Here is a 27648-nt window from a genome sequence, read left to right on the forward strand (position 1 = left end):
TTGCAGGATGGTTATCTTCTCCACGGAAATAGGCTATGTGTTACTCATTCCCTTCGTGAGAAGGTTATGTATGAATCCCATGCTCCTCCATATGCAGGGCATAGAGGTATTCAACCTACTCTCCGAGGAGTAGAGACGTATTTCTATTGGCCTACCATGAAAGTGGACATACAAGAGTATGTTTCAAAATGTGTTGTATGCCAAAAGACCAAGTATGATAGAGGGAAGCAACCTGGATTACTCCAGCCAATACCTATTCCAAATTCACCATGGGAGAGTATATCCATGGATTTCATCTTTGGATTGCCCAAGTCTATCCATGGGAATACATGAATATGGACAATAGTCAACAGGTTTAGCAAGCAAGCACATTTCATTCCTGTCAAAAAGACTATTAAGGCACACCAAATGGCAACTCTCTTCATATCTCAGATTTTCAAGCACCATGGATTACCCACATCCATCGTGTCAGATAGAGATCCTAGAATGACCAGTAATTTCTGGAAAGGTCTCTTTGAAAATCTAGGAACAAGATTGAATTTCTCTTCGGCCTATCACCCACAAACGGATGGCCAAAGTGAGATAGCCAATCTTACGATACTCGATCTACTCAAAACTTATGTTACCGAAGTAGATCAACGCTCACAATGGGAAAAACATTTACCGCTAGTAGAGTATGCCTACAATAATACTGTACATACTTCTACGGGGAAAGCACCTTTCGAGATCATAGAGGGAAGACCTAAAAGTCCCTTGCTACTGAAAGTACATGGGAAGATCTTCGCCGCCGATGAGTATAGCTGTGACTTACAAGAATCTTTTCAAAAGATTAGGGAGGCTATAGCCATCTCTCAACAAAGGCAAAAAGCTGCTGCTGATAAGCACAGAAGAGCCTTAATGTTCAAAGAAAATGATTGGGTCTTACTCAAGTTTCCTAAGGCTTGATTAAGGCAAACGACGGGCAAAAATCCTACGGGCCATCAAAAGTATTATGCTAAACTAGCAAAAAGATACTATGGTCCTTTCCAAATCTTAAAGCCTATCAATGAGACGGCTTATCAACTCAAGTTGCCCAACCATTGGCTTATACACAATGCCTTTCATGTAAGCTTACTTAAGTCCTACAAAGGAGAGCCACCAATTGAACCAATTATTGAAGACCCTCCCGAAGTCGAAGACCAAGAAGAGGTGCTACAACCCGAAGCTGTCCTTCGGAATGAAGACAAGGTACTACGACATGGTAAGATAATCCGACGGTATCTTATTAAGTTCAAAAATTATCCTTTTGAAGATGCTAAATGGATGCAAGGAGTACAACTTAAGGATAGTATGAACCTTGTCAATGCTTACAATGCTACATTAGAGTAAGAAAATGTACAAATTTCTTTTAAATGACTCATGTTTTTGTCTTATATGACTAGTCCTCTTTTTAATTGTGCACAAATTTAACTAGTATGCATGCTTAGAATCATGTTTGTGATGACGACGTCTCTCAAACACCAAGTAGAATTTGTCACTCTACTTTGGGAGAATGAAATGGACTAAAGAGCAGACATGCTTGCGGCACCTATGTCTCCCAAGCACCAAATGGATTAGTCATCCATCTTGGAAAGATGTCGTAGGGTAAAAAGGGATCCTTTACCCGTTAAGTACGATTGACTAATGACTAAGACTTTATCTCTTCTACCTCATAGTCGAGGACGACTATGATTTCAAGAGAGAGGTAATGTCATAAAATCTAATATCTAACCAACCCAAATGATTTTCTCATATTAAATTGATCACTTAATGTGGGAGAATAAACGGGAACAAGTGTTAAGATATAGATATGTGCTTATAGATCTATCTCAACACGGGGCCAATGGTAAAGGGGCCCAAAAGGGAGATGGTCTATCAAAGAGAAAGGCTAACCAATGGAGCATAAGACCTTAGGGTTAGCTTCATTGAAGACCTCCAATAAATGTGTGTAAAAGTCCTTTGACCTTAGGTAAGCTAGGGCTGAGCTTGAGGTGGGAACCCGGCCCAAGCTCGAGGTGCTTGTCCTGCTTGAGGTGCTTGTTGTGCTTGAGGTGTTTGTCATGCTTGAGGTGCTTGATTAAGATGCTTGAGGTGCTTGACTGGCTCCATGCTTGAGGTGCTTGATTAAGATGCTTGAGGTGCTTGACTGGCTCCATGCTTGAGGTGCTTGACTTGCTGCATGATTAAGGTACTTGAGAAGCTTGCCTGAGATGCTTGTGGGAACACCCCCTAGTTCAAGTGCTTTGTCATGCTTGGTGAGTAAGGTGCTTGATCACCTAAATTCAAAAGCATTCCTACAAGAGGGGGGGCGAGCCCTTTTCCTAGGGGCTAGAGAGAGAACACCCACTCACACACACAAGGGAAGCCCCAACTTGAAGAGGCAGCAAGGACACATGTCAAGCCCCTACCCATGTTACCTTCATGTGTTGCTTGAAGCCTATTGGCTAAGCTTCAAAGGGGTCCAATGATAAATTACATGAATTATCTAATTGTTTTAGCATTTATCTAGCCCTCTCTCTCAAAAAGGAAAGGGGGACACTTGTCTCAAGGCTACCCCTACTGCTTGTAATGCCTCCTGCTCATGATTGGCTAGGCCTGGGAGGGTCCAATGAGCTTCAAGCATGAGCTACAAGGGGGGGTCGACCCAAGCTAGCTAGGGGCTTGCTTGAGGGGTATACTCACCCACACACACTCACAATCACTCTCATTGTGTGCTATGCAAAGTGCAAGAGCTCCCTCTCCAAGCAAGTAGAGGTTGAGAGCCTACACCAACACTCTTGGCTATGGAGTGCAAATCCAACCAAGAGCCATGCTTCAATGCTTGAGCTTGTCATCTCCTTCTTCTTCATTACTATGCTATTATGTATGCTAGCAACAAGAGTATGATAAGTGAGGAACTAGTTCTTTCTCCTATGAAATGTTTCTTCTTCCTCTTCCCTACCCTCATTTCCTGCTAGCTCTCTGCACCTTCGAAGGTGTTTGAGGTCTTGGGACTGAGGCTTGGGACAATTAAAGCTTTCTTCAAGTTCATGTTATGCTATGATTATGATGCATGAATCTTTCCATCTTCATTGCATCACCTAGGTCACAAGGAACACAAAGAATGTATTGTAACAAGTCTCTCTTAATGGGAGAAATCATAATACAAATGCCTATTGGAGGGGGGACCGGCTCCACATAAATCCGGTCCTCAACTGTTGTCATGTTCTCTAAATTCTCTCTCTTGCAAAAGTATTGTTCATGCCAAGTTAACTAATTGCTATGATTATGTTGCTATCTTCAATTATGTCTACCCGCTATGCTCACAAAGTTATTTCTCGAAAGTGTTCTCATTAATTTCCGCTATTCTCAAGTTGAATAGGCTAATTCCATTACAACACCTTTACCTTGAGCTTGGTATCCAGTGTGTGAGGGGAAGAGGTGGTTCTTTTTTTGTGGTCAAGAAAGTACTTGGGGTTTGACAAAGTAGGAATACAAGGATGAAAAATATGTGTCTTTAAGTAAAGAATCTGCTTAAGAATTTTGAAGCTTGGATTTTAAGTTATGTGGACAGATCTCATAATGAAGAAGCATATGGAGAAGCACAAGCTTCAACTGGCCAAATGTATCTTTATTTGGGAAGGGAATATTTGGAGAGAGAATAAGATTTTCTACAAATAGGTATGCTTTCATCAAAGTTGGAGAAATCAAATAAGTATGGGCCTTCCTTTGTCTTGCCAAAAGGTATGTGATGCTTGGTGATACCCTCTATATGAAAGGGGTTGATCTTGTGATGAGAAGGGTGCCTTGGAAAGAGCATATTTATAGGATTTAAGATGGTAATCATGAGGGTTCTTGTGGTCTCCAATTTGCTTCAAAAATCACTTTGCATAAAACCTTGCAGGAGGCACTACAAGAGGCTATTCATATTAGCGACGCTCACACAGCGACGCTCAAAAAAAAAAAATCTCGACGTCGCTATGAGCGTTGCAAATTTACAAGTAAATTTGCGACGCTCATAGCGACGCCGACTGGGCTAAAAAAAATAACAGAGAGCGCCCAAAAACTCAGATCTCAGATCTGAGTTTTTCGGCGCCCTCAAGCAAGGAGCAGGTAACGCTCTCGCTCTCTCTCTCTCTCTCTCTCTCTCTCTCTTTCTTCTCCACACACACACACACACACACACACACACACACACACACACACATACACACACACACACACACACACACACACACACACACACACACACACACACACACACACACACACGAGGAGAGGAAGGAGAGCCAGGTATGCTCCTTCCCTCTCCTCACTCTCATGTTCCCTTCCCCTCTTTCTCTCTCCCTCTCTCTCTCTCTCTCTCACACACACACACACACACACATAGTGTTTTTGAGAGAGAGAGAGAGAGAGAGAGAGAGAGAGAGAGAGAGAGAGAAAGAGTACAAACATAAACAAAAACGCACACACACATACATAAACAAAGAATGCACACACGCATTGAGAGAGGAAAAGAGAGAGAGAGCATGCATAAACAAAAAACGCACACATTGAGAGAGGAAAAGAGAGAGAGAACATGCATAAACAAAAAACGCACACATTGAGAGAGGAAAAGAGAGAGAAAACATGCATAAACAAAAAAACGCACACACATTGAGAGAGAAAGAGAGAGAAACTAATTTAACGTCGTAGGAAACTAATTAAAATTAAAAGACCTAAAGATCTAGCCGACGAGGAGTTGAACTCAAGACCTATTATTCAAGAGGGAAATGGCATAACCAATCTATCATACTTGGCATGGGTGATAGAAAGGTTATACCATTTATCTCTTTTTATTGGCACACACATCCACACACGCGCACACACACAAGAAGAAGAGAGTTATAACGTCGTAGGAAACTATCCTAAAAGACGTTAAAGATTAGGTTAGATGTAGACTTACGTTAAATTAGATTTAGGTTTATTTAAGTTAAATTAGATTAGATTTAGGTTTATTTTTAGTTAGATTTACGTTTATTTACGCTAGATTTAGATTTTTGTTATATTAGATTAGATTTAGGTCTCTATAGACTGCGATGCCTGCATGAAGCGGGTGAAGAAAGCCCTCAATGGAATATAGGGTATTGATGCCTTCACTCATGGTGGGCTCCGTCGATCCAAAAGTACTGGTGAAATGTCTTCAGAAGATAGGGAAGAAGGTGGATCTTCAGGGCGGCAAGAGTCACTACATCCCCGACAATGACCATCTAGACAACCTCTAGTCATTCAACAGCAACTTCAAAGTTAGTAACAAGACCAAGAACGGTCCAAAGGGCCAATTGCTGTCGTCAGATGTGGATGGAGATGAGGCAGCGTCACCGCCGGAAGTTAACTCTCACATCTTTAGTGATGAGAATGCCAACTCTTGCCGAGTTATGTGAAAAATTATGTGTTAAATCAGTTTTAAGGTTCTTATAATCCCCGTTAGTTTAGTTCTTTGTTTTTAATATAACATAATTTATGTTAGATTTAGATTTATGTTATATTAGATTAGACTTAGGTTTATTTAGGTTTACCCACACACACACACACACACACACACACACACACACACACACACACACACACACACACACACACACACACACACACAAGAAGAAGAGAGTTTTAACGTCGTAGGAAACTATCCCAAAAGACGTTAAAGATTAGGTTAGATGTAGACTTACGTTAAATTAGATTTAGGTTTATTTTTAGTTAGATTTACGTTTATTTAGATTTACGCTTATTTACGTTAGATCGAGTCCACACAAGAATTACTTACGGTTTAGGGTTTAGAGTTAGACGAATAGTGAAAAGATCTACTGTGAAAAGATGTTAAGATGCTGTGAAGTACTACAGCTAGAGAAGAGGCAAAGGGGTTTTGTCCACTACATGCAGTATCATGTAGACGTGGGTCTGTAGATTTCTTGTACCCACAAATATAGGTATTGACCAATAAAGACGAGATTATAACCCGGTGGTTCTGATCTCCGTGCACCTCTAGACCGAGGTGTGCAGGGATTGGACATGACTAGAGAATGTGAGGTAGAGAGAGAGAGAGAGAGAGAGAGAGAGAGAGAGAGAGAGAGAGAGAGATAAGACGAAGAATGCCAATAGAATATTGAATTTTTTGTCCAGGTTATAAGATTTTTATCCTCATTATGAGTAGTGACGAGGATGTGGGACCGTCCAACCGAAACACCTATCTCTCAACGTGGGTCTTATGTCCTTGTAATCAATGCAAGCATGCTGTGCGACGGACAAGACGTGTTTCTTTGCAGCACGTGCGCGAATTTGGCGAGTTCGATCCATCTATTATAGATCGAGTTGTTGCCAATTATAGCTCGTCGGACTCTGATGCTGGCCAACAAGCAGCAATCTTGCAACCCAATAGACGTGTTCGCAGGCGCTTTGGTCAAGCAGCATATGTGAGGCCACAAGATGTAGCCTCTGACAGCTCGGGGGATGATCATGCAGAGCACATTCCCAACGAGGCAATGTTTGAGCCCGAGATTGATGAAATGATCGAGACGATCATGGATTCAGAAAGGCTTATCTATGATGATATGAAAAGTGAAGCCGATACGCCATTGTATAATGGAGCACGTATGTCTAGATTGAAAGCACTCGTGGTTCTTCTCAACATGCAGGCAAAGTTTGGATGGAGTGACACTAGCGTCACAACGCTTTTCAGGTGATCTATTACAATTAGTTTACTTTAATAAAACTCTAAATGTATAATGATCTGATAGATTTTTACACGACTGTATCGTAGTTTTATGTTGTGTAGATTGCTTAAAGAGCACATACTACCAGCTGACAATGTGATGCCAGATTCCCGAGATGAAGCAAGAAAGATTTTGCGAAACTTGGGGATGGATTACAATTCTATCCATGCTTGTCCTAATGACTGCATTCTTTTCAGAGGGGAATACATAGACATGGAGAAGTGTCCGAAATGTGATTCCGAAAGATATCGAGTAGATCTCCACGGGACAAAAATTCCACAAAAGGTTTTGCGACATTTTCGTCTGCTTCCTCGCATTAAGCATTTCTTCAAATGTAAGTCCATGGCCACCCTAGCATCATGGCATGAGGAGAATAAATCTTCGGATGGTGTGCTACGAATTCCTGCAGATTGCGCAGCCTGGAAACATATAGATGGAACATGGTCGGATTTTGCCAGGGAAGCTCGAAATTTGCGCTTAGGCCTGGCTATGGATGGCGTAAATCCATTTGGTCAAAGATCAACATCTTACAGTGTATGGCCCGTTGTCAGCGTCAACTACAACATTCCCCCGTGGTTGACTACGAAGAAGGGGCACCTATGGCTAAGCTTGATTGTGCCAAGGCGATATAAAGTGGAGAATATGGATGTGTATCTTCGTCCACTATTGGAAGAGCTACAACAATTGTGGATTGGCATAGAGGTGGTGGATATGAGCCGACACACAAGACGACGGAATGCTTTGATCAGAGGCATTCTAATGTGGACCATGCATGACTATCCCGGGCTAACAGAATGCTCAGGTGATCTATTGACACTCCTCACTCAGACACTGTAAATCTTGTTTTTTTCCATAGTTGATCTATTATCATGTGTATACATGCAGGGCTTCAAACAAGCGGATACAGAGCATGTGTCACATGTGGACCTAGACTGAATGCACGTAGGGCGCCCTCACTGAAGAAGCAAATCTACGAAGGTCATCAAGCGTATCTTCCAGAGAATCATGTGTTACGCGATGGCTTTTTGGGAAGAGAGCCACCAAGGATGTTTGCACAAGCATGGTTAGAGCAGAAGGAGATGTGCGATGACGGATTGCCTCCAGGGATGAAGAGACTATCTCTATGGTACGAGTTACTATACTGGCCCCGACTCATGATCAATCACTTGCTCGATCCAATGCACATATTCAAGAATGTGGGTAATCTACTTCGGGACCATCTGACCGGCAAGAAAAATACTTTTGGAGCCAGAGTTGACCTTAGAAATGTGGATCGTATGGAGAAATATTGGCCGCAAACAGCGTCTGATGGATCGATAAAACTCCCTAAAGCACCATGGATTTTCACAGGAGCCCAAGAACGCAAAGTAAAAGAGACCATTCGATCTTTGCGGACCCCCACTGGCGTAATGCACTCGCTCCGAACGTGTTTTACTAAAGAAGGAAAGCTTACCGGTTTGAAGTCACACGATTGGCATAAAATGTGTCAGGTACGTTCATAGTGGACTTTAATATCATTGCATAAAATGTGGACTTTAATATCATTGCTGCACATACTTTACAGTTTATTTTACCGGTTGCCATTGAGGGATGTTTGTCTCTAGACATCCGTAACACAATCTACAAACTTGCAAAGCTGGTGCAATGGATCTCACAAAAGGAGATCAACGTAGACTCCATACCATTCGCCAAACTAAATGCTGCGGAGCTTGTGTGCATGTTTGAGAAACATTTTCCTACTACCATGCTAACCATTCAGGTGCATCTTCTTGTTCACATAGTTGATGAGGTGGAAATAGCTGGCACAGTTCATTCCAGATGGATGTTCTTCTTAGAACGTTTCATGAAAACGCTTAAGGGATATGTGCGTCAAAAGGCACGTCCGAAGGGTAGCATGGCAGAAGGTTGGTTGGTATCAGAGTCCCTAGTGTACATTGGAGAGTGGCTAGACGGATTTGATAAAGCCCGGGACATGCTATGGCGAACCATAGATGATGAGCGCATATCTGGGATTGTCATGTGCAATCTCGGTGTTGAGAAGAAGATGACGGAAGATCTAGAGGCTAAAATCAACCGATTTTGCATGCTTCACAATCCAGTGATGCAAAAGTGGATTTCACAATATGAGGATGCAAAGCAAGAGCGACAAAGGGCACGAATCGAGTGGAGACGGGGAAGACGACCACCGATGCACTATCCGACGGTTCTGGAGAGCCTACCAACATTCATGAGCTTAAGATGGTTGCACAACCAATTGAAAAGCGCACAACAATGCGGTGACGAAGTGACTGAGGAAGAGTGGGAGTACTCTCGGGGTTGCGCGACCAAGGTAAGTTTGCAATGTACGACTAGCTAGTGACTTTATTTCTAAACGTTTGAACGGCCACTCATAATCTTTGTTCGTTGTAGTATAAGTCATACTCAGCAGCATGGTGTAACGGTCAACATTTTAGGGTGGAACGGATCGACAAAAAGCGTTTTACTCAAGATTGTGGAATCATGGAAAAATTTGAACAGTCTAGTCGACGACGTTCCTCTGATGCAGATCCTGTGGTGGCGGAACTCACTTACTTCGGCATGCTACAAGAGATTTTGAGGATCGATTACAGAGGATTTTTTGTCGACTTGTTCGACGTGCAATGGTTCAAGATAATCATGGAGGGTCGCAACGCTACTGTGCGTAGAGGAGAGTCTGGTTTTCTTGAGGTGGATTCTACTAAGAAATGGACTGACCTAAGAGACACTTTCGTACTACCCGAGCATTGTGAACAAGTAAGTATGTAAATAGTTAACATCCCCCTTTTACAAGTTATGTGCTTGAAAGCTCTCATGTAAGTTATGTGGCTCTGGAAGGTAATATTTCATCCTACAAAGTGTACATCAAACTGGTGGTACGTCATAGAGGTAGCCCCTCGTAGTGCAAGGACGTATGAAGGCTACCATGTGCCAATCACAACGGCATCAATGGAGGAGATCAGAGAAGATGCTCAATCAGAAGCCGCTGCGGTGGTGCCAGACGAGCATCAAGATTCTACTACTCTATATGGGGTGCATGCAGAGGAGCTACAAAATGAAACAGAGGATATGTGTTTAAACAGAGAGCTCTATATAGATATAGGAAGTTATGCTGAGTTATGCGAGGATGAGAGAGAGATCTCTTAAAGCCACAAATATTGTATTTGAACAATTTTGCTCCGTGTTGTAAAAGCTCTGGCTCTCTAAGTACCTTCCATGGTGTATAACGCTCTTTTCTACTCGCGCTCACATCTTTTGATTGAAAATTCTGAGTTTTCGACTTGCCTCTTCTATCACTCAATTCATTGCGTCATTGTATTTATATGCGTCATTACGTCATTGTATTTAATGGTCTTTGCGTCATTGTCTACTCTATTCATTCAATATTAAGTTTAAATATTCGTGTGTTTAATGCAGGTATGGATGATGAGGAGTTTCTTTCTTCTTTGTCACCGCAGCAGAGACAGTGGTACGTGGAGCGTCATCGCTCTGGCGCATCATCGTGCGTTCCTACTCCATCCGCATCTCCCTCTCTTTCGGAGCATTCGGCGCGCTCCGAAGCTTCGGTGCAGACGAGACGATCTTCACACTCGTCTAGACACCGGCGCTCTAGTGGTGGCGGTGGTGGTTGTTGTGGGGATTCCGCCGCCGATGCCTCCACACCGCCTCGTGTTTGACGAGGCTCTTTACCCTCCTCTTCTTTTCCCGCCCCCACACCAGCCACAGCATCGCCATCTACGCCAGGTTTTGCGCGGCTGACTGTTCCTAGCAGCTACACACCTCTACCTACTCCACCAGGAGCCACCCGACTCGACACTCCTCGCTTCGGGGCCTAGACGCCAGTGGAGACACCTGACGTCCGTACCCCCATCGACACGCCGCTAGAGACCCATGCCGGGACACCCAGGTTCACGCGTCATCGGCCAGAGGGCTTGCCTTACTCCGTCGACTTCAGCGGCGGCATCATCATGGATGATGACGGCAAGAAGGTGATCTCGCGCATGCGTGGTCTTTGCTCTCAGCTGTTTAGACACTATATACTAAACAAATGGAGTGAAGTACCAAGTGATTTAAAAAACAGAGTCATCAGCATACTTCTTGATGAGTTTCCCGTTCCAACACGGGATCAGCGCTTCAATGAAGACCTGATGAAGATTCGAATGCGCGAATACTGCAAAAAGCAATCACAAGCGTTCTGAAGTGCAAAAAGCAATCAAGCATGGGTGGAACAGGCCAGATTGGATGGCCAAAGAAGATTGGAAGAATGCGAAGAAAGAAGCGCGCGAGAATCCCGACAAGTGGAAGCAACAAAAGGATGCAGCCAGAGCGCGAGTAGAGGCAGGGAGCTCGCACCACTTGGGAAGCGGTGGATGGGCATCATTTGAGGCCGATTTTGTAAGTGTTTTCGCATTGCTCTTTATGTTCGATAGTTTAGGGTTTATGAGTTTTTTAATTCTAACATAATGAAATCTTTGTATGTTTTGACAGTAGTCGATGACAGGACGTGATCCCACACCATACGAGCGCGAGTATGCAGGCAGGAAGGGCTTAAACGCCCTGATGGACATTATCAGTTCTCGCGGCGGCATGGTTAGTATTAGGGCTTACTCTTTTCTATTTTTGTATTGTTTTATAAATGTCGTTATATGTTTATACTTGCTGAAAGCTGTCTTATTGTCTTTTTTTGCAGAATCCGACAGATACGCCGCTTGGACGCGATGAGACGTCTGACTAGATGACGTCAGTTTAGCCGTAGCTAGATAGCATTAGTTTAGGGTTTCTCATAGCTTATGTATCATGAGACGGATTTTATACGTCTTTTTGAACCATGTATATTATTACATTTGTCATCGCAGTTCATTTTGCCAATCAATTCTTTATGCCTATGATGTTGTACAATTGTCATTATTACATTTGCCAATCAATTCATTTTGCCTATGATGTGTACAATTGTCAATTTTACGCTTGTCAATTTTGCAAACAATGCGTCTTGTGGGTGACTATTTTGGGTCTATTATCTACCCTTGCACTTTTTTTAAAAAGTGAATCAAGTACAATATGGTTGATGGGTGGCAGGGCATTCAATGCCCTGTCACCAAAAAAAATTCTCTCGGGCGTCGCTATAACCGTCGCTATTTATGGCTCTGGAGCGTCGCTATAGACTTCTGTGTAAACGTCGCTATAACTGTCGCTATGAGCGTCTCTATATAGCGACGCATATAGCGACGCTCTCGTAGCGACGCTATTAGCGACGGTTTTAGCGACACCGGGGGTTATAAAAACCCAATGTATTTCCGTCGCTAACAGCGTCACAAGAGCACACAACCTCTTGTAGTGAGGGATATGTGTCACCAAGCATCCAGCATTGGTGTGAGTCTTCTAAAGAATGCCAAAGCATGGCAGCTAGGGTTCTCAAATTAGAATCTAGAGGCACCATTATGGAATATGATGTGTTTCATAAGTGGGATATTGATGCATTAGGTGCTTTACCTATAATAGCTAGAGGTAAATGTTACATACCTACCATTGACGTTGACTATCTATCCAGGTGAACCCAAGACAAAGTTGTTAAGCAAATTACAACCAAAGATGTTTCCCAATTTTTATACGCATTTCATGAAAGTTTGGAGTTCTTTTGGAACTAGTTTTTGAGAAGGATCCAAGTTTCAAAGGAGAGCTGGTGGATTATCTACTGGTCCACTACCCCCTCTTATCCCAGTGTAATGGAATGAATGAGACGTTTAATGTAGAGATCATAAATATTTTTACAAAGATGAGAAAAGATAATGTGAATAATTGGGATTTAGAGCTATCTTGTTCTCTATGGGCTTATAGGATTGTCGTCGAATTTGGTATAGTTTTTCTCCCTTCCACCTAGTTTTTGGCAAAGAGGCTTTGCTTCCTATTGAAGTGGAGATACCAACTTTGAGGGTGATGTTAAAGCTTGGAGATGAGCCTTGGGATGCACTCAAAGAGATACTTTTTTAGTTTCAATTTTCACAATTGGACATGGTGCTTGATTTTGAGCATTATGAATAGGTATTGAAGAACAATCAAGCAAAGGCAAATGAGAGGGTGAAGGAAAAATGCATCAAGACGGGTGACATAGTTCTTCATTACACTAAATGTCTTTATAACACTTTTCAAAAGAAATTTCAGATCAAGTCACGGTTAGGTCCTTTCTTGGTTTTAAACAAGTTTCCAAATGGCACATATCAAGTTGTTGACTTGGATGGTATCCTGCACAAAGCATGTGTGAATGGCTATAGGTTGAAGAAGTACATTGCAAGGTTGATGGCTTTGGTTGAGGATGAGTCTTCATTTTAATAATTTTATGATCATGTGGTTGATTATAAAGATGAATTTAAAGATCCATCACTTGCTTCAAAGGTTTTCTTTTCTATTGCCAATCATGAATGATCTAGCGGGTTGGGGTGTGGCAAACTATGGCACGCATTTTGGACACCCCATTTTTTGTAAATGTGTACATATGGACATGATGCCCGATGTCAAAAGGGTTTGTGAAATTTCCTTTTATGGTTTTTAGCTTGATTTAGCAAGCCAAAAAACCATAAAAATCACATGTGCTTACTTTAGCAATTACATGTACATGTAGTGCAAATTGCTAGTATAGTGCAAACTATCTGGTTGCATTGGGTGCCTGTAAGTGCCTTTTTTGAAGTTTCACTATTCCAAATATATAAAAATTTAGGTTTTTTCTCGTTGTGCCTTCTTCATATTTTTTCATGCAGTTTTTTGCTCTCGACTAGCTTTTTCTATGTGTAATAAGGTCGTGGTAGCTTGCTGTTTGTGCCAATTTTTCACATAGAGGTGTATAGATTTGAAATTGATGGTCTCCATAACCTTTTTCCCAAAAAATGTGGAGAGTTTTGAGGCTTAAAAGAACCCCCTTTGAAGTCGTGGTATGGCAGATACAGTTTGTCTCTCGTAGGGTACATGATAGGGCAACCTATAGCAAGAAGTTTGATGTATGGTAAGTTTTGGAAGATCTCTCTTGGTTGGTGGTGTGCCTACACTTTGAAACTTTAGTTTTGAAGAACTATTTGGTGAAGGGAGAAGCTCTTTTCATCAAGTGAATTCGTTGGTGTGTGTTGTAAATCCATGCATAGTTTCCATTGGACCAGGTGGTCTTTTGGGTGAGCTTGTCTTGTAAATTCTCAAGGGATCACCTACCTTTCAATTTTAATTTTGTAGGTGTTGTTTTGATACAATTTGTTTTGCTCAATTTGTGTCTTGAACAGTATTGGAATACATTGCTATAGAGGTGTCCCTTGCTCTTGTTTTCTCAACAACATTTCTAGGAAATTTGATAGGGTTGTTCCAAGCCTAGACTCGCATATGTGACTCATTGTAGAGACTTCAAGGTGCCCCTTGCTCTTTTTTTCTCAACAAAATTTTGATAGGCTTGCTCCAAGAGTAGACTCGGATATGTGACTCATTGTAGAGACTCGGAGGGTGCACTACGTTATCATCTTAATGTAGCATGTGATTTTAATAGAAGGACTTTTTAAATGTGTATGTTTTAAGTGGACTAAGAGAGATACATTAACAAAAGTGGTTTCTATATTTCATTTTGGAAAAATAAAATAAAATAACGGATCATTTTATTTAATCAAACAAGTAAAAAAAGTGTTCTTTAATCACCATGAAAACACAAGTTACATGGGGGCTTATGAATAGTGAACCACCCTTGAGTGTTGATATCTTCTTCTATGATGAGTCTATGTTGTAGGATGGTAGGTTTAAGTGGGACAAAGCTATGAAATGAGGGATCCATAACTTATTTTTTGAATCACCAAACATGAGCTTAGTCCCTTTTCCGAAAGGAAATAATTATTTGGAGTGTAAACAGCAAAAAAGATCAAAGATCACACCCAATGAGGGAATCCAAAGCTACAAGGTTATACAAAAACAAGGTACATATTCTAATGATTTATTTTTGTAAACTGTCAAAATGACTACCTTGTGGAAACACGTCTTTGGTTGCCAAAGAGGAAATGGAGCTACCTCAAAGGGATACTAAAGCAATGGTACTATATGATGATCATCATGAGGATTACAGAGATAAGCTAGTGTGAAATCTTAAGAGGCCTTTATGTTTTGAAATAGGATCCACAAGAATGGCATAGTAAGTGTAATGCCTTTATGAAGCCTCAAGGGTATAGGAAAACTTAAATTTTTCCTTGCTTCTACATAGAGAAAGCTACAAATGGTAGTCTTTAAAACTTGACCTTATATGTGAATGATATGCTCATGCTAGTAAGGTCAACCTTTAGCTGGTTCAAGCTACATAAGACCTTTGACATAAAGGATTTAGGTGAAGCCATCCATATTCTTTCCATCCATACCATGCAATGTAGGGAAAGCAAGTCTCTTTCCTTGTTTAGGAAGGAGTTCATTTTATGTGTACTAAGGCATTTCAGTAGGGAGAGAAAATTTATTTTCCACTCCATTGTCTCCATATGTGAAACTTAGCCATGAGGATTTTTCCCAACTAGCTTGATAAGAAATTCCCAAATTTTGTGCTCATCAATGGTTCTTGGATATATGCCATGATTAGAACTCACTTGGAAACTGCATTTATTATGGGAGGTGGTTTATGACCAATCTTGGCAAGAAGCATTGGGTGGCAGTGAAAGATGTGATGAAGTACTTAATTAATGGTACAATCTGTGTGCTTTCTATGAAGAAAAAGACATTGTTAGGCCCTTTAGAAAACGGTTTTTAAAATCTATATCACATGATTTTTAATGCAAGAGATGGTTCTTGTAGCGCAAGGCTCTCATTCTTTATAAATACAAGGTAGGCTAGAAAACTTTCATAAACTGCGCAAGAAAGAGATGACAAATAAGAGCAGTGGTAGCCGTCATGCAAGCAAGTAGATTAGCCAAGAAAAAATGAATATTTGATTAAGAAACTTGAAACTCTAAGTTAAATATAGGATAGAATCCATGTTCTGGGGGCTACATGAGACTAGAGACGTAGTAAACGAAGTCAAAAACAGGTTTTAGAGCCCAAAAAGAACTATTTTTCTTATAGTGTTCTCATCCGCTGCCCGATATCAAAAGAAGATGACACAAGATAGGGTTTTGACACAATCCATGCATTTCTATTTCTCAACTTTATAGTGTAGAATAATTTTTTGCAACTCCTTGGAGCAATAATTTTAATCTTTTTCTATAACCTTTGGTGTCTTTAATGTCTATGCTACAATAGAATCGAGGCACTTGAAAAGAAAGGTGTTTGAATTTCTATGATTGCAAGGAGTTGTGTGTTGGTGTCTTTGTAAACCATGTCACACCAAATCTATAGAGGGATAAGAGTGGTTTTCCTTCTTCCTAGATTTTTGATGCCTCACATGGGAGTGTTTTTTAATTACCCACAATTTTAGTATTGCAATAAAATTTGTGTATGGAGAGATCCATGCTAGTGGGAATGGTGATGTTTTTGAAATTTCTTGAGTAGTTGGAGGTTGCATGCAAAAACCATCACATCGTGCATGGATGAGGGAAGATTCTTATGATGGGTCCAAATTTCTTTTACAGAGACTCTTGAAGGTGGTATAGAAGGTATGAAGGAAACACAAGAATGCAAATAGGATATTGTGGGTAACACTTGAGGAGGGGAAGGAAAATTTGATATCTATTTTCTGGCATGCAAAGGACCTAGAAGGGATATGGCATGCACTGCAATATCTAAAGTAAGATGAAGTTGAGAGTGTTGAGGAATTTCAAAAAGTTTTAGGGATGTGTGGGATGAGTTATGTAGAAGATTGAAATTTAGAAATCCTTGAGGTATGATTAAAAAGTACATGTCCATTAATGGAGTGATAAGAATCCTACATCTAAAGGTGGAGTGTATGAAACCTAAGAGTTTTGAAGAATCCATAAATGTTGCAAGGGAAAGAGTTGAAGCTCCAAAGAAAAGAAAAGATTGGTATATTCATGCCCAATGAGGTATATTATCTTCTTCCCATTGATGTGAATCTTGTTCAAGCAAATGGGCATGATTGATGTCAAGCTTGGTGCAACATGTACGAATCAAGTCTCAACAAGTTTAACATGGTGTGCTCAAGGGGTCTCTGTGTCTCTTGATGAGGAATATATAATCAATAATGGAGATGAGAGCAATATTTTGAAGAGTAGAATCTTATTACCAGCAAAGGCACTCAAGCTCTTGGGGGGTGCACCTTTAAAAAACTCTTCATATAATGTGCATTCAAAAGGTATTAAAAAAATCCCTTTACTTACATGCTTAAGGTAATAAAATGACCCCTTTTTCTTTGAAAGCTGCGGTTTTTTCTCTAAAATCAATTACAAAACCCCTTTGTTAATATAATCTTGTTCAAATTTTAAAATATTGACAATTAAAAAACCCATTCATTTGAACTCTCGTGGTAGCTTACATGTCTAAGAGGTGAACACCCCCAAGCTCAAGGTGTTAAAGACACTAGAAGGTTGAAGTTTGCTAAAGATAGAAAGGTAGTGTTATCAATTCGTGATAATGTGCTAGATGAAGAGTTCGTATATGAGTAATTTTGTCATCTCTTTGGGGAATCATACTTCAATAAAATGATGAATCATCAGCTCGTGGCACTTTTTCAAAGGATAGGTGGGAAGTGATGAAGGATAAAGTAGAAGACGATGATGAAGGCTAAGATCATCCCACATATGATAGACTTACTTGAAGAACAAAACATAGAGCATGTTAAGCAAGAAGACGGTATGGAGACCATGCAAGTTGTGCTTGTAGAAGGGAACCTTGCATAGAATTTGAAGACACATTAAAACCAATTGATGGTTAGCTAGTATGCTTAGCAACAATGTAGTGAGGCACATTGAGATGAGGTATTACTTCATTCACAAGGTGCTTGACAAGAAGCTCATTAAGCTGTACCTACTAAGGTTCACATAGATGATACCCCTATAGATCTACTAGCCAGATGTCTGTCTGTCAAGAAGTTTGCACACTATCCAATGTTTCGAGACATTGAGGGCTCTCTCTAGATATCGGACTCTCAAGGATGTGCCAGCCTTGAGAGTCGTCCAAGTGGCGTGCGTGTTGACGTATTGGGCCGGTTCAACAGGTCAATTTTGACACTTAGTTTTTTTCCCAAGCGCCTTGGTTTGCACAAAAGGCCTAGTGCTCAATCCAGAAAGGTGATTGAACACCAGCGAGGTTTGAACTCCGGTGCCCGCGGTGAGAGGCGTGATGCTCAACCACTAGCATAGTCACCATGGCTTGTTCCCAGCCAGTGTTCAAACGGATATGTGGTTTAAAACGGGCGGGCGGGGGGGGGGGGGGGGGGGTTTAGTCCTTTTTAAAAGGGGTCGGTTGCCGGTGGACGAACCTCCCTACCACATCAACAGAGAGTCCGATATCTAGGACGAGCCGACATTGAGTAGAGATCAAGAATCTACCTACCTTATATATCCCTATTAAAGACCTCTGTTAATGGCACTTAATGTTGGTGGTATGCTACAAAATAGTAAGGAACAACAAATTTTTGTAAATTCTATAAACAAAGGGTAAAGACAAAGAAAGATGTATTTTGCCAACCTTATCCGGCCGGGAAGACTCACCTTAAGAGTCGGGCAGCCTCCACCTACGAGGGTTGGGTGTGTGTGTGTGTTGTAATTTCAAAGTTGTAGGTAATTCTCAGAAAAAAAACAAAAGACAAAGAGAGAGTTGTTTGAAAATACTAAATAATTACTAGAATTTCACAATTGGATTGTGGAGAACTTTGTAATTAGATGCCCTAAACAAAAGTCTTAATTAAGAGGAGAACAATGATCTTTAGTGCAAGTACAAGGAAAGCACACTTAGAATGGAAATTTGCCAAATTGTTATGGTAAGGCAAAATAATAAATTCTCTATCTGAAACAAAATAGATATTGTGAAAGGTATTGTAAAGGATCAAATGGGTGGAGAAGATACAAGCCACAACTATTGTTGAACTATATTGTTAAAGGTATTGTAAAGGATCAAATGGACTAAGAAGACACAAAGCACTACTGGTGTTGAATGTGGTACTAGGGATCGCGGATGATTTGTTGAGGAGTTCTGCAAAACATAAGGCAAGCATCGATCAACAGAAATATACATGCTTTGTACATTGAATAGAAAGTGGTGAGGACGGGGCCAACAATAAGCTATAGACATTTTCTTTTTATAATGCCCACATTGCAGACTACTAAAATATCATCACAAGAAATTTTGGACAAATTCTCACAACAATTCCCACATTATGACTTACCTCAACATCATGAGCTTCTGTGAGGGAGGCACCACATACCTAGCTAGGTATGCGGTGCCTCTCGAGCAGAAGCTCATGATGTTATGCATTGTATGAAAAAACACTGAAAAAGGGTCCCTTTTCCTACATGAGAAAAATTCTAAATCTCCTTGTGCATGAGTTGTTGGTCGTGAGGGATGGCATGCCTAGCTAGGTGTGGTGCCGGTTGGGAGTAGCACTCTCCTATCCACCAATAGCACCTATCTGGGCATGCGCTCCCTCCCAAGCAACAACTCATGATGTTGAAGCGTATAGTGAAAACTCATGAGAAAATCATTGGAAAATGTCAGAAACCTTTGTGTGTGTGTGTGTGTGTGTGTGTGTGTGTGTCTGTGTCTGTCGTTAGTTACCTGGTGATGACTAGGTTGATGGGCTAAAGGAGCTGGTGTTGCAAGTTGATGACCGTGCTTAGATGCAGGTGATTCTGGCGTGTAAGGAGACGACTGCGGTGATGAAGATATTAATGTAGGCGACGAAGACACAAGCAGGGCCAGCTTCTGACCACTACCACAATGATTGCCCTCTTCCTCCACCGACTTGTTGCACCCGAAATAGAATTGCCCAGCCGTGGTAGCTTTCCACTGCACACGACTACGAAATATTACCACATTTCTGCAAGTTTTGTAGTTCTTTTTGCCTGAGGATGCCTAGGTTTTTATACGCTGCCTAGGTTTTTTTCCTTTTTCTACGCCAGCATGCCGATGTACAATGATGTAAATTTGCAATGTGGTAATGAATGTAGAGTTATTAGAAAATGTATGCAAGGAGCAATTTACCACAAACACGCCAGAACCGCCCGCATCTAGCAGCTTGGCCTCAGAGAAGTCGCAGCTCGCATACGCAGACTTGGTCGGCAGCAAATGTAGGTTGTGCATGCCTTTGGCGTATTTAAACTCTGTCAAGCATGTACATTTATTTATAATGTGCAGGCTTTAAAATAGCTGCATCTGTCTGTGATACATGCATTTATGAAGCTTACCAATTTGGTCTCCTACGACCACCTTCTGAGATGCTGACCACGCTGCGTAGTTGGGAACCGTAAAGCTCTCGATGTCGTAGTCGGTCCACCTAACCATGATCTTTTTACCTTCTAATCCAGGCACCTTAAGTAGTAACACACACATGTTGATCAGGAGTGCGTAGTACACTACCGGTAGACGTTGCTGCATTACTTCTTGCAGTAGATACACCGGCCGTGATTTTGGCTGCACATTCCCTAGTCCTCCCTATTATGCAGCAAGAAATGAGAGGAGACTGTGAGAACATAAGGGCGGACTCTAGCTGCTAGCCCAGGGTAAATCTAAGAGCCGGGCACTATTTTGGCTAGCCAACTCAGCAAGCTCGGCGTGCATGTGCAGGCAAACTGCAGGCAGGAAGCTGTCCTTCACTTTTGTGGACGCGGCGCTGCTTTCAAAATCCAGACTGCCCATCACGATGTTTCTGCGACTACACTACTTCCCCCCATGAATCTCCACATGCGAGCTCTGCAATCCTCGATCTGCTATAAGCTACCACCCTTTTGTGATATATGTGTACTATTTATGTAGATAGATATTGCATCGCTAGACAAGTGTTTAAACTTCACTACACTATTAGATTTAATATCAGCCTAGTAGGTGACCCGCTAATTGCCATAGCCAAACAGTTAGGCAGTGGTCATGCTATGCATAGTTATCAATTACTTTTTGAAAGAATTGGGCATTATCCCAATCCTTGCACTTTTACCTTAAACACTTTTAAACCCTTCACTCAAAGGATCTGAAAGTGATACTTAAACACTGTGACCTTAAACACTACTAAACCCTTCATACAAAGAATCCGAAAGTGCCACACAACCTCTTAAAATGTGGTGGTCTCAGCATGTCACAACCAAGCTTGGCCAAACCACGTGTGGGAGCATAGCTAGAGAATCACTACCTATGTGGAGTAACATGAAAGTTAGCACCTAAGTCAATGATCCTATTTTGCACCACACTCATATAGAGTAACAATGCACAAGGACAAATCAACATTGAAACTCAACACATCTAATAATTGCCACATGTCAAGAACAACCTCAATAGGTGGAGACTCCATTATATTGAGCTACTCAATCTTCACACTACTCTTTGGAGAATCAGACTTCATAATGGATTTCCATTTCATAGATATCATAATGCACAAATATTTCTTTAAATGGTCCTGATGGCAACGGTAGCATTTCACATTACACATGTCACATCCACAGCTCTTGCTACAACCATTCTAGTAATCTTAAGAAAGACCATGATTGCAAGTACAAACTCTTTGCTTATGATTTCCACCACTAGCCATATACGCACCTCCATGCCCATTAGAATCAAGAGATTGATGTCCTGCATGTGAGCAAAGTGCTAGTAACATCTCTAAATGCAAGTTTCACACTAGATGTGGACCATTAAGGCCAAAAACGGCTAGAAAAGGGATGTTTGTTAATCTAAGGATTAAGGAATAGTTCAATAGTCATTTGATAGGTATACAAAAGTATGGCACTCTTGTCTCCTCTATCTTGGGTTTTGATGGTCCTATTTCGACGGAGAGCAGTTAAATGTCTTTATCATAAGGCCGAAAATGCTATATTTAGGTGCTTTCGACGAGTACTCTCATTAAATTTGCAGCCCAAAGTAATGAAGTCCCATCTTTTATCCTATTTTATATTTCACAAAATCGTTGTCAAAAGATACAAAATCTATGTGAGGAAGCTCTAAAAACAAGGCCATTAATGACAAATCACCTATTTTTTTCAAACGTATATCTTTTTCACTTTCCCTCTATTTTGTGAGAGGTTTAGGTCTGTCTCTGTATTTTCTTTTTCCTTCTCTAATCTTTGAGATTCCATGGCATCTTCGGCACGTCGCCCTTCACATAACATAACTTCTTGTGACTTTCATAACATTAGAGAGGATGGTCTTTCGAAACCCATGTCTTTTTGTGTGAATGACTGGGTAACAATGCTTCCTTCATGCAAAGGTATACACAGAGTGAAGAGAACCAAACGAGATAAAGCAAAAACCATTGGAAAGGTCGTGTTCTTAGTTTCAAAGTGATCGACAATGGATGGCTACCTAAGGTTCAACATGTGTCCATGGCCAAGGATATGGTGTTAGACTTGGACAAAAATCCCACACTGCATTCTTACTATAAGTTTTAAAAAAACTTATTTATTTGATACAATGAGTTTTTCATTCTCCCATTGTTCTTTCTCATTTTTTATTCCATTCCAGATATATTTCCTTCAACAGCTGTGGAATGGCAGCCTGTGTAGAGTCTAAGTGGGACATTCAGAGCAATGCATAAAGGGATTGTAGATGCTATGTATGCTGAAAAGCCACCTTCTTTTTACAAAACAATAGATTTATTTGCTTTGCAAAATACAAGGTTCCATAACGAGAAGGTGCATATGGAGAGCTACATCACTTACCCGTTACCACCATAAGTTCACTTGACTGGGAAGCCCCTGATGCATGTACTATATCAAGCTTCAAATCCAAGTTTAGAGAAGGCATCCTTAAAGCTATGTCTCCGGGCAAGATATCAACAAGGATTAAAGTTCAATGGTTCTTGCTATACATGTAATTGTGGCATGTTTCAAAAAAATGGACTTACAGAGGACAAAGACGATGTGGCTTAATAGAGGACTTTCTATGAAAGAACTCGATAATGTACTTGGAGACGGATGGAATACCAAAGAAACTTTCCATATTGGCGATAATATTAGTTGTACAGTAAGCCCAAATTCTATGTCTATCTCATATCAACTATGTCGTCAGTCAGTAGTTATGGGCTATGACTAGAGGAGATGGAGAAGCAAGTTAGGTAGTTGGGTTCCTCTCAACTCTGAGGAAAATTGTCCAAATTTTGAACTAAAGGTCACAATCTATCCACACACTAAGCATAGAAGCCTTACAGTAACAACAAATTAGAGACTATAGGATGTTAGAGAATCTCTTGAGTTTCTTGATGAAACATCTCCGAAGTATAGATTCAAAGTGGATCGAATTGTGGTGAGCACAAGGGTGGAGAATTCAACCTCTTGCATCACATGCCTTCCCCCAAAAAGAGTTGTATTTGAGCCACTTGCAAGGACTTGGAAAAACAAGTTCAATGTTGTAATCATTACATTTTGCAATATATTTGTCTGTTCTACCTTGTTGTGTTCATTATTTATGTTGTTTTAAACTTACATGACACCATGATACACATCTAAGAATCGTATAGTTGGTATTAAGTATTTGAAGTACATAATTATGAACCACCAAAGGGTGTATGTTCATATGGACAAAATGAGAAAAAGTGTACATAATTTTTGTGGAGTAATCAATCATGAAAATCCACTTTTCTTTTTGCCTGAGAGGATTTTTGCATCCTTAGAGACCCTTTTTCCTATGTGTTCAGGAGGGGGTGAAGTCAGTTCATGAGGGGGTGGTGGTGACTTGGGCTCCTCAGGGCTTGACACAACGGACATGGTAGGGGTTGGTGCTTTGGGCTCTAGGTGCCTCCTCCTTACTGTTCTTAGCTGGATGATGCTTTTGAACCTTGAAATTCAATGGTGAGTGGAATGGATGGCCCTTTGTATCTGCTTTTATTTTTGCAGCCCTGCTCTTCTTCTTGGTGGGGCTCTTCCTCTTGGTAGGACTCTTCTTGGCATGGTTCTTCTTTGTAGGACTCTTCTTTGTATGGCTTCCTTTTGAAGGGATCTTCTTTGCAGGGCTCTTCTTCTTGTGATCCCTTTTCTTTGCATCCAAACCCTTGGTGGTTCTACCTTTTTTTCGTGGCAAAGGAGACTCTATTTCATTTGTAGTTGGTGCCATAGGAGAGTCTAGATCTTTTGGGTTTATTGATCTTTCCAAAACCATAGAAACATCCTTCTCTCTCACCCACGTGACCTAAGACTTCTGCTCCAGAATCAGGCGATGGTATCGCTGCCATTCTTGATGCCTCCTCCTCCTCTGTTAACATGTGGACCCTCGAGGCTTTTGGTAACTCAATCTCATTTTTGCACTTGGGTTGAAATAATGGACATCAATATGAAGGATACCATTCAAGGGGATTATTTATAGATTGAATAGGAAAACATTGGATTTTTTCATGAATGATCCACAACGCACTTGATACACAGGGAATACATATAGTAAATTATGAAAGTTTCATATCAACTAATGTATTGTCATGCCTCTAGTTCCAAAGCCCTATATTCTCCAATCATAATGGTCTGACTTGATTCTTGTGCTAAACCACCTCATACGGATGTAACATTTATCAGTGGTTTGGGGTCTTTCAATAACGAGCTTGGAGTGGTTGGAGTCCATCAACAAAACACAAATGGAGTGCAAGAGGTAGTACATCCTTCTTTCCATGTTATCTACCCTATCAAGTTTATACATATATATATATATATATCTTATATATATATTTATATATATATATATATCTTTATATCTTTTTATACATGCAAACACTTTCTGTCTTAACACTAGTTTGGTACCAAAAAGGACACTTTAGTGTCCTTTTTTCACAAATTTAAATCAAATGGTACATGAAATCTAAAAAAACATGTCAAGGAATACTTTTACAAACTTATAGAATGCCAAAGTTCTCCCTCACTATTGTATACAACCTCAATAGTAACTACACTCATGAAAAGCACCTATGCAAAACAACAGACAAAGTCGTACTTTAGTTTAAGAAAAAAAATTGAGCATGTTGCATGCAATAATCCATGGTAGCTACTTATACACGTGCTTGACATTTTTTTCATTTCTCATGTGAAAAATGATTCGTTCTAACTAAAATGAAATATAGAAATTTGTATGTCAAATACACAACACTTGTGAATTCAATTAACAACCACATAAAACATTGAGTTCATCTGAATTTGTAATGTCTTATGCTGCATATATACTAGCTCTATGACTCCATTACTTAATGTGATATTGTTTGATGGTTATGCAAGCCACATTTCACGATTTATGTCATATCCCAAAAATTGTGCATGCCAGAAATTATAAAAGAATAGCCTTAAAATAAAGTCCACGTTTGGATTTGCTCATTCATTTCACATATTTGTAGACACATACCTCTTATGGACACAAATGAGGAATCTAAATGCACACTTTAGATTTTCATAGCAATTTTTTTTTTTGCAAGAAGTTACGCACTATAAAGTTTCTTAATTGAGTTTAAATTACAAGATGTTTGCGAGTTTGAAACCTTGAAAAATGCTTAGTTGGCCTATAGATACATTATCGACCTTAAGTTTTTCTCCATAACCTCAAAATGTTAACGAAAGAGGCCTTCAAAGAATAAATTTTCCTCTTTGTTAGCATTTTCAAGATTTGGATTTTTGTATTATAACAAAAGTATGGTCTAAGAACTAAGTTATGAAGCTCAATTTCTTGTTATAATAAGTTTTTTCCTATCCACCTTGAAATCTATGAAAAAACTTATTTTGATGAGAAGTTATATTCAATTTATGGAATTTTGTTAAAATTGCATTAATTTTTTATGATTTTTCATTTTAAAACTTATCGCTATAATCTTAATATGGTATTAACTTTGTCAAAGTTAAAATTTTGATTATCTTCCAAGATAAACTGAAATCTAATGATAGGATCGCCGTATGATTTTTGGCTAGCCATAAGGATTTGTATTTGAGATGTGAAAAGAGTGCAAGTAATTTTTTTTTGCAAATTAATCATTGTCCCAAAGATGAGCCCAACTTGAGTAAATATAAACTCTATAGTAGTAAAAATAATGTATCAATCAAAGACACCATTCTTTGACCAAGGGGCAATCCTAAAAAGCATCTATAGTTGACTCTTGAACTTGCTGGCATCGAGGGTGTACCTCGCGTGTATATTTTGATGTTAATTTGTTCTAGTGTCCATACATTTAAAGAAATAGGGACATTGAAAAAGTGGAGCATTAAAACCAGAAACAAACCTATACATATCAAACCCTTTCTTGCATTTCTTGTTCAACAATTGATTAGATGGGCCTCATTAATCTCAAGGTGACATGTGACAACATTGTCAATTTAACCTAGCTTGATTATGTTGTAACATTAGGATGTATAGAATTTCTAACATTGGTATTATGAATGTGAATTTTAGAATTTTATTTTATATTTTTAATCACACAGTCCACAATTGTACACATAATTAGACATATTACTTGATGATGGTCGTAGGTTTGGTATAAAGTACGTGTTTCTAGTCCACTTGAAGGTTCCAACTCTTCATTCTTTATCATTAGTAAGAGGAATGGAAAAGCTTTAAAAGGATCCACAAAACCAGGAGATAAGATATGGTCTACATTTTCTTATTTCTTGAATAACCATATGAGATCATGTAGCTCATTGCACTTACTATGCATGTTAATCTATGGTTATAACTACAAATAATATTTGATATGTGAACCACCTATTTTTTATCACATTTCAATAAATGTATATATTAAATTTCTATTTTTTTGGTCTTACATAGGTCATATTAACAAAGTTTGATCCTCTTGATAACAACTTTGTCTGGTCCGAGGATCGATCATTGGGTAATGGACAAAGTTACCTTGCCATAAATCTTGCAAATCGTGGTAGCAAATTACACTGGATTCTTCCACCTAACAATGAATAGCAAAATGGTTATTATAACCATCCTCTTACCTTACTACGTGAAGCTACAACATCATCTAATACTAGCAACCAATGGAGTTTTGTTCTCTTTACCTCTTGATGTGAGCTTTACTTGAAGCCTCATTGTTGCAATGTATGTGTTAAACCTTTTAATGACAATATTGATGAGATTTATATAGTGTTTCTAATTTGTAAATATTCATGTTCCATTTCATTTATGTGAATTCCATGGCTGATGGGCATATATAGCTTATTTTTTCCTGCCTTAGCACTTTTTTAACCATGGTTAGAACTGTGTAATGAAGCCAACAATAAGTAATGTACTTCAATTGAATAAAAATATGTACTTTATTATTTTTATGTTTATCAATGGCTCAAAGAAACCTTCAATCTTATTATGTTATAAAATAATTATGTGATCCATCCTTTAAATCTCTATAGGTATTCATTATCATCATATCTCAAATTCCCATCTTGTGTACACTCCCAATAAAAGGGTAAAATCAACACCACTCCTACTAAATTTTGTAGTATCTTGTCAATCATCCATGTGCTCACTCTCTCTCTCTCTCTCTCTCTCTCTCTCTCTCCCTCTCCCACTCCCACTCCCACACACACACACACACACACACACACACACACACACACACACACACACACACACACACACACACACACACACACACACACACACGTGAAAGACTAACACAAGATATACACAACACATTTTTGCAACACATTGCACCTAGGGTAAGGTGGCTAGTAAGGAGTAGAGGTCCAATTGCAACGATGCTCCATCCCCATCAAAAAGAAGAAATATTGGCATATTTTTGGAATATAGCAAATATGTAAATATTTAAGTTTTTCTCCTATGGCTCTAAAGGAAAGTATTAATCTAATAGTGCATACATGCCTTGTAGAAA

General features: G+C 39.8%; 1 protein-coding gene across 1 annotated transcript in view; it reads left to right on the forward strand.

The window, feature by feature from the left end:
• LOC147444810 (uncharacterized) overlaps positions 1 to 26841 on the forward strand; it is a 35109-nt gene extending 8268 nt beyond the window's left edge. The window contains 6 exon segments of the mRNA XM_086528148.1: positions 23987 to 24074; positions 24275 to 24319; positions 24322 to 24431; positions 26285 to 26396; positions 26578 to 26643; positions 26792 to 26841. Coding sequence (XP_086384274.1) covers positions 23987 to 24074; positions 24275 to 24319; positions 24322 to 24431; positions 26285 to 26396; positions 26578 to 26643; positions 26792 to 26841 — 471 coding nt within the window.
• The last annotated feature ends 807 nt before the right edge of the window (positions 26842 to 27648 follow it).

This window comes from Adiantum capillus-veneris, chromosome 13 (assembly GCF_014529385.1).
Source record: "Adiantum capillus-veneris isolate H3 chromosome 13, ASM1452938v2, whole genome shotgun sequence".
NCBI lineage: Eukaryota > Viridiplantae > Streptophyta > Polypodiopsida > Polypodiales > Pteridaceae > Adiantum > Adiantum capillus-veneris.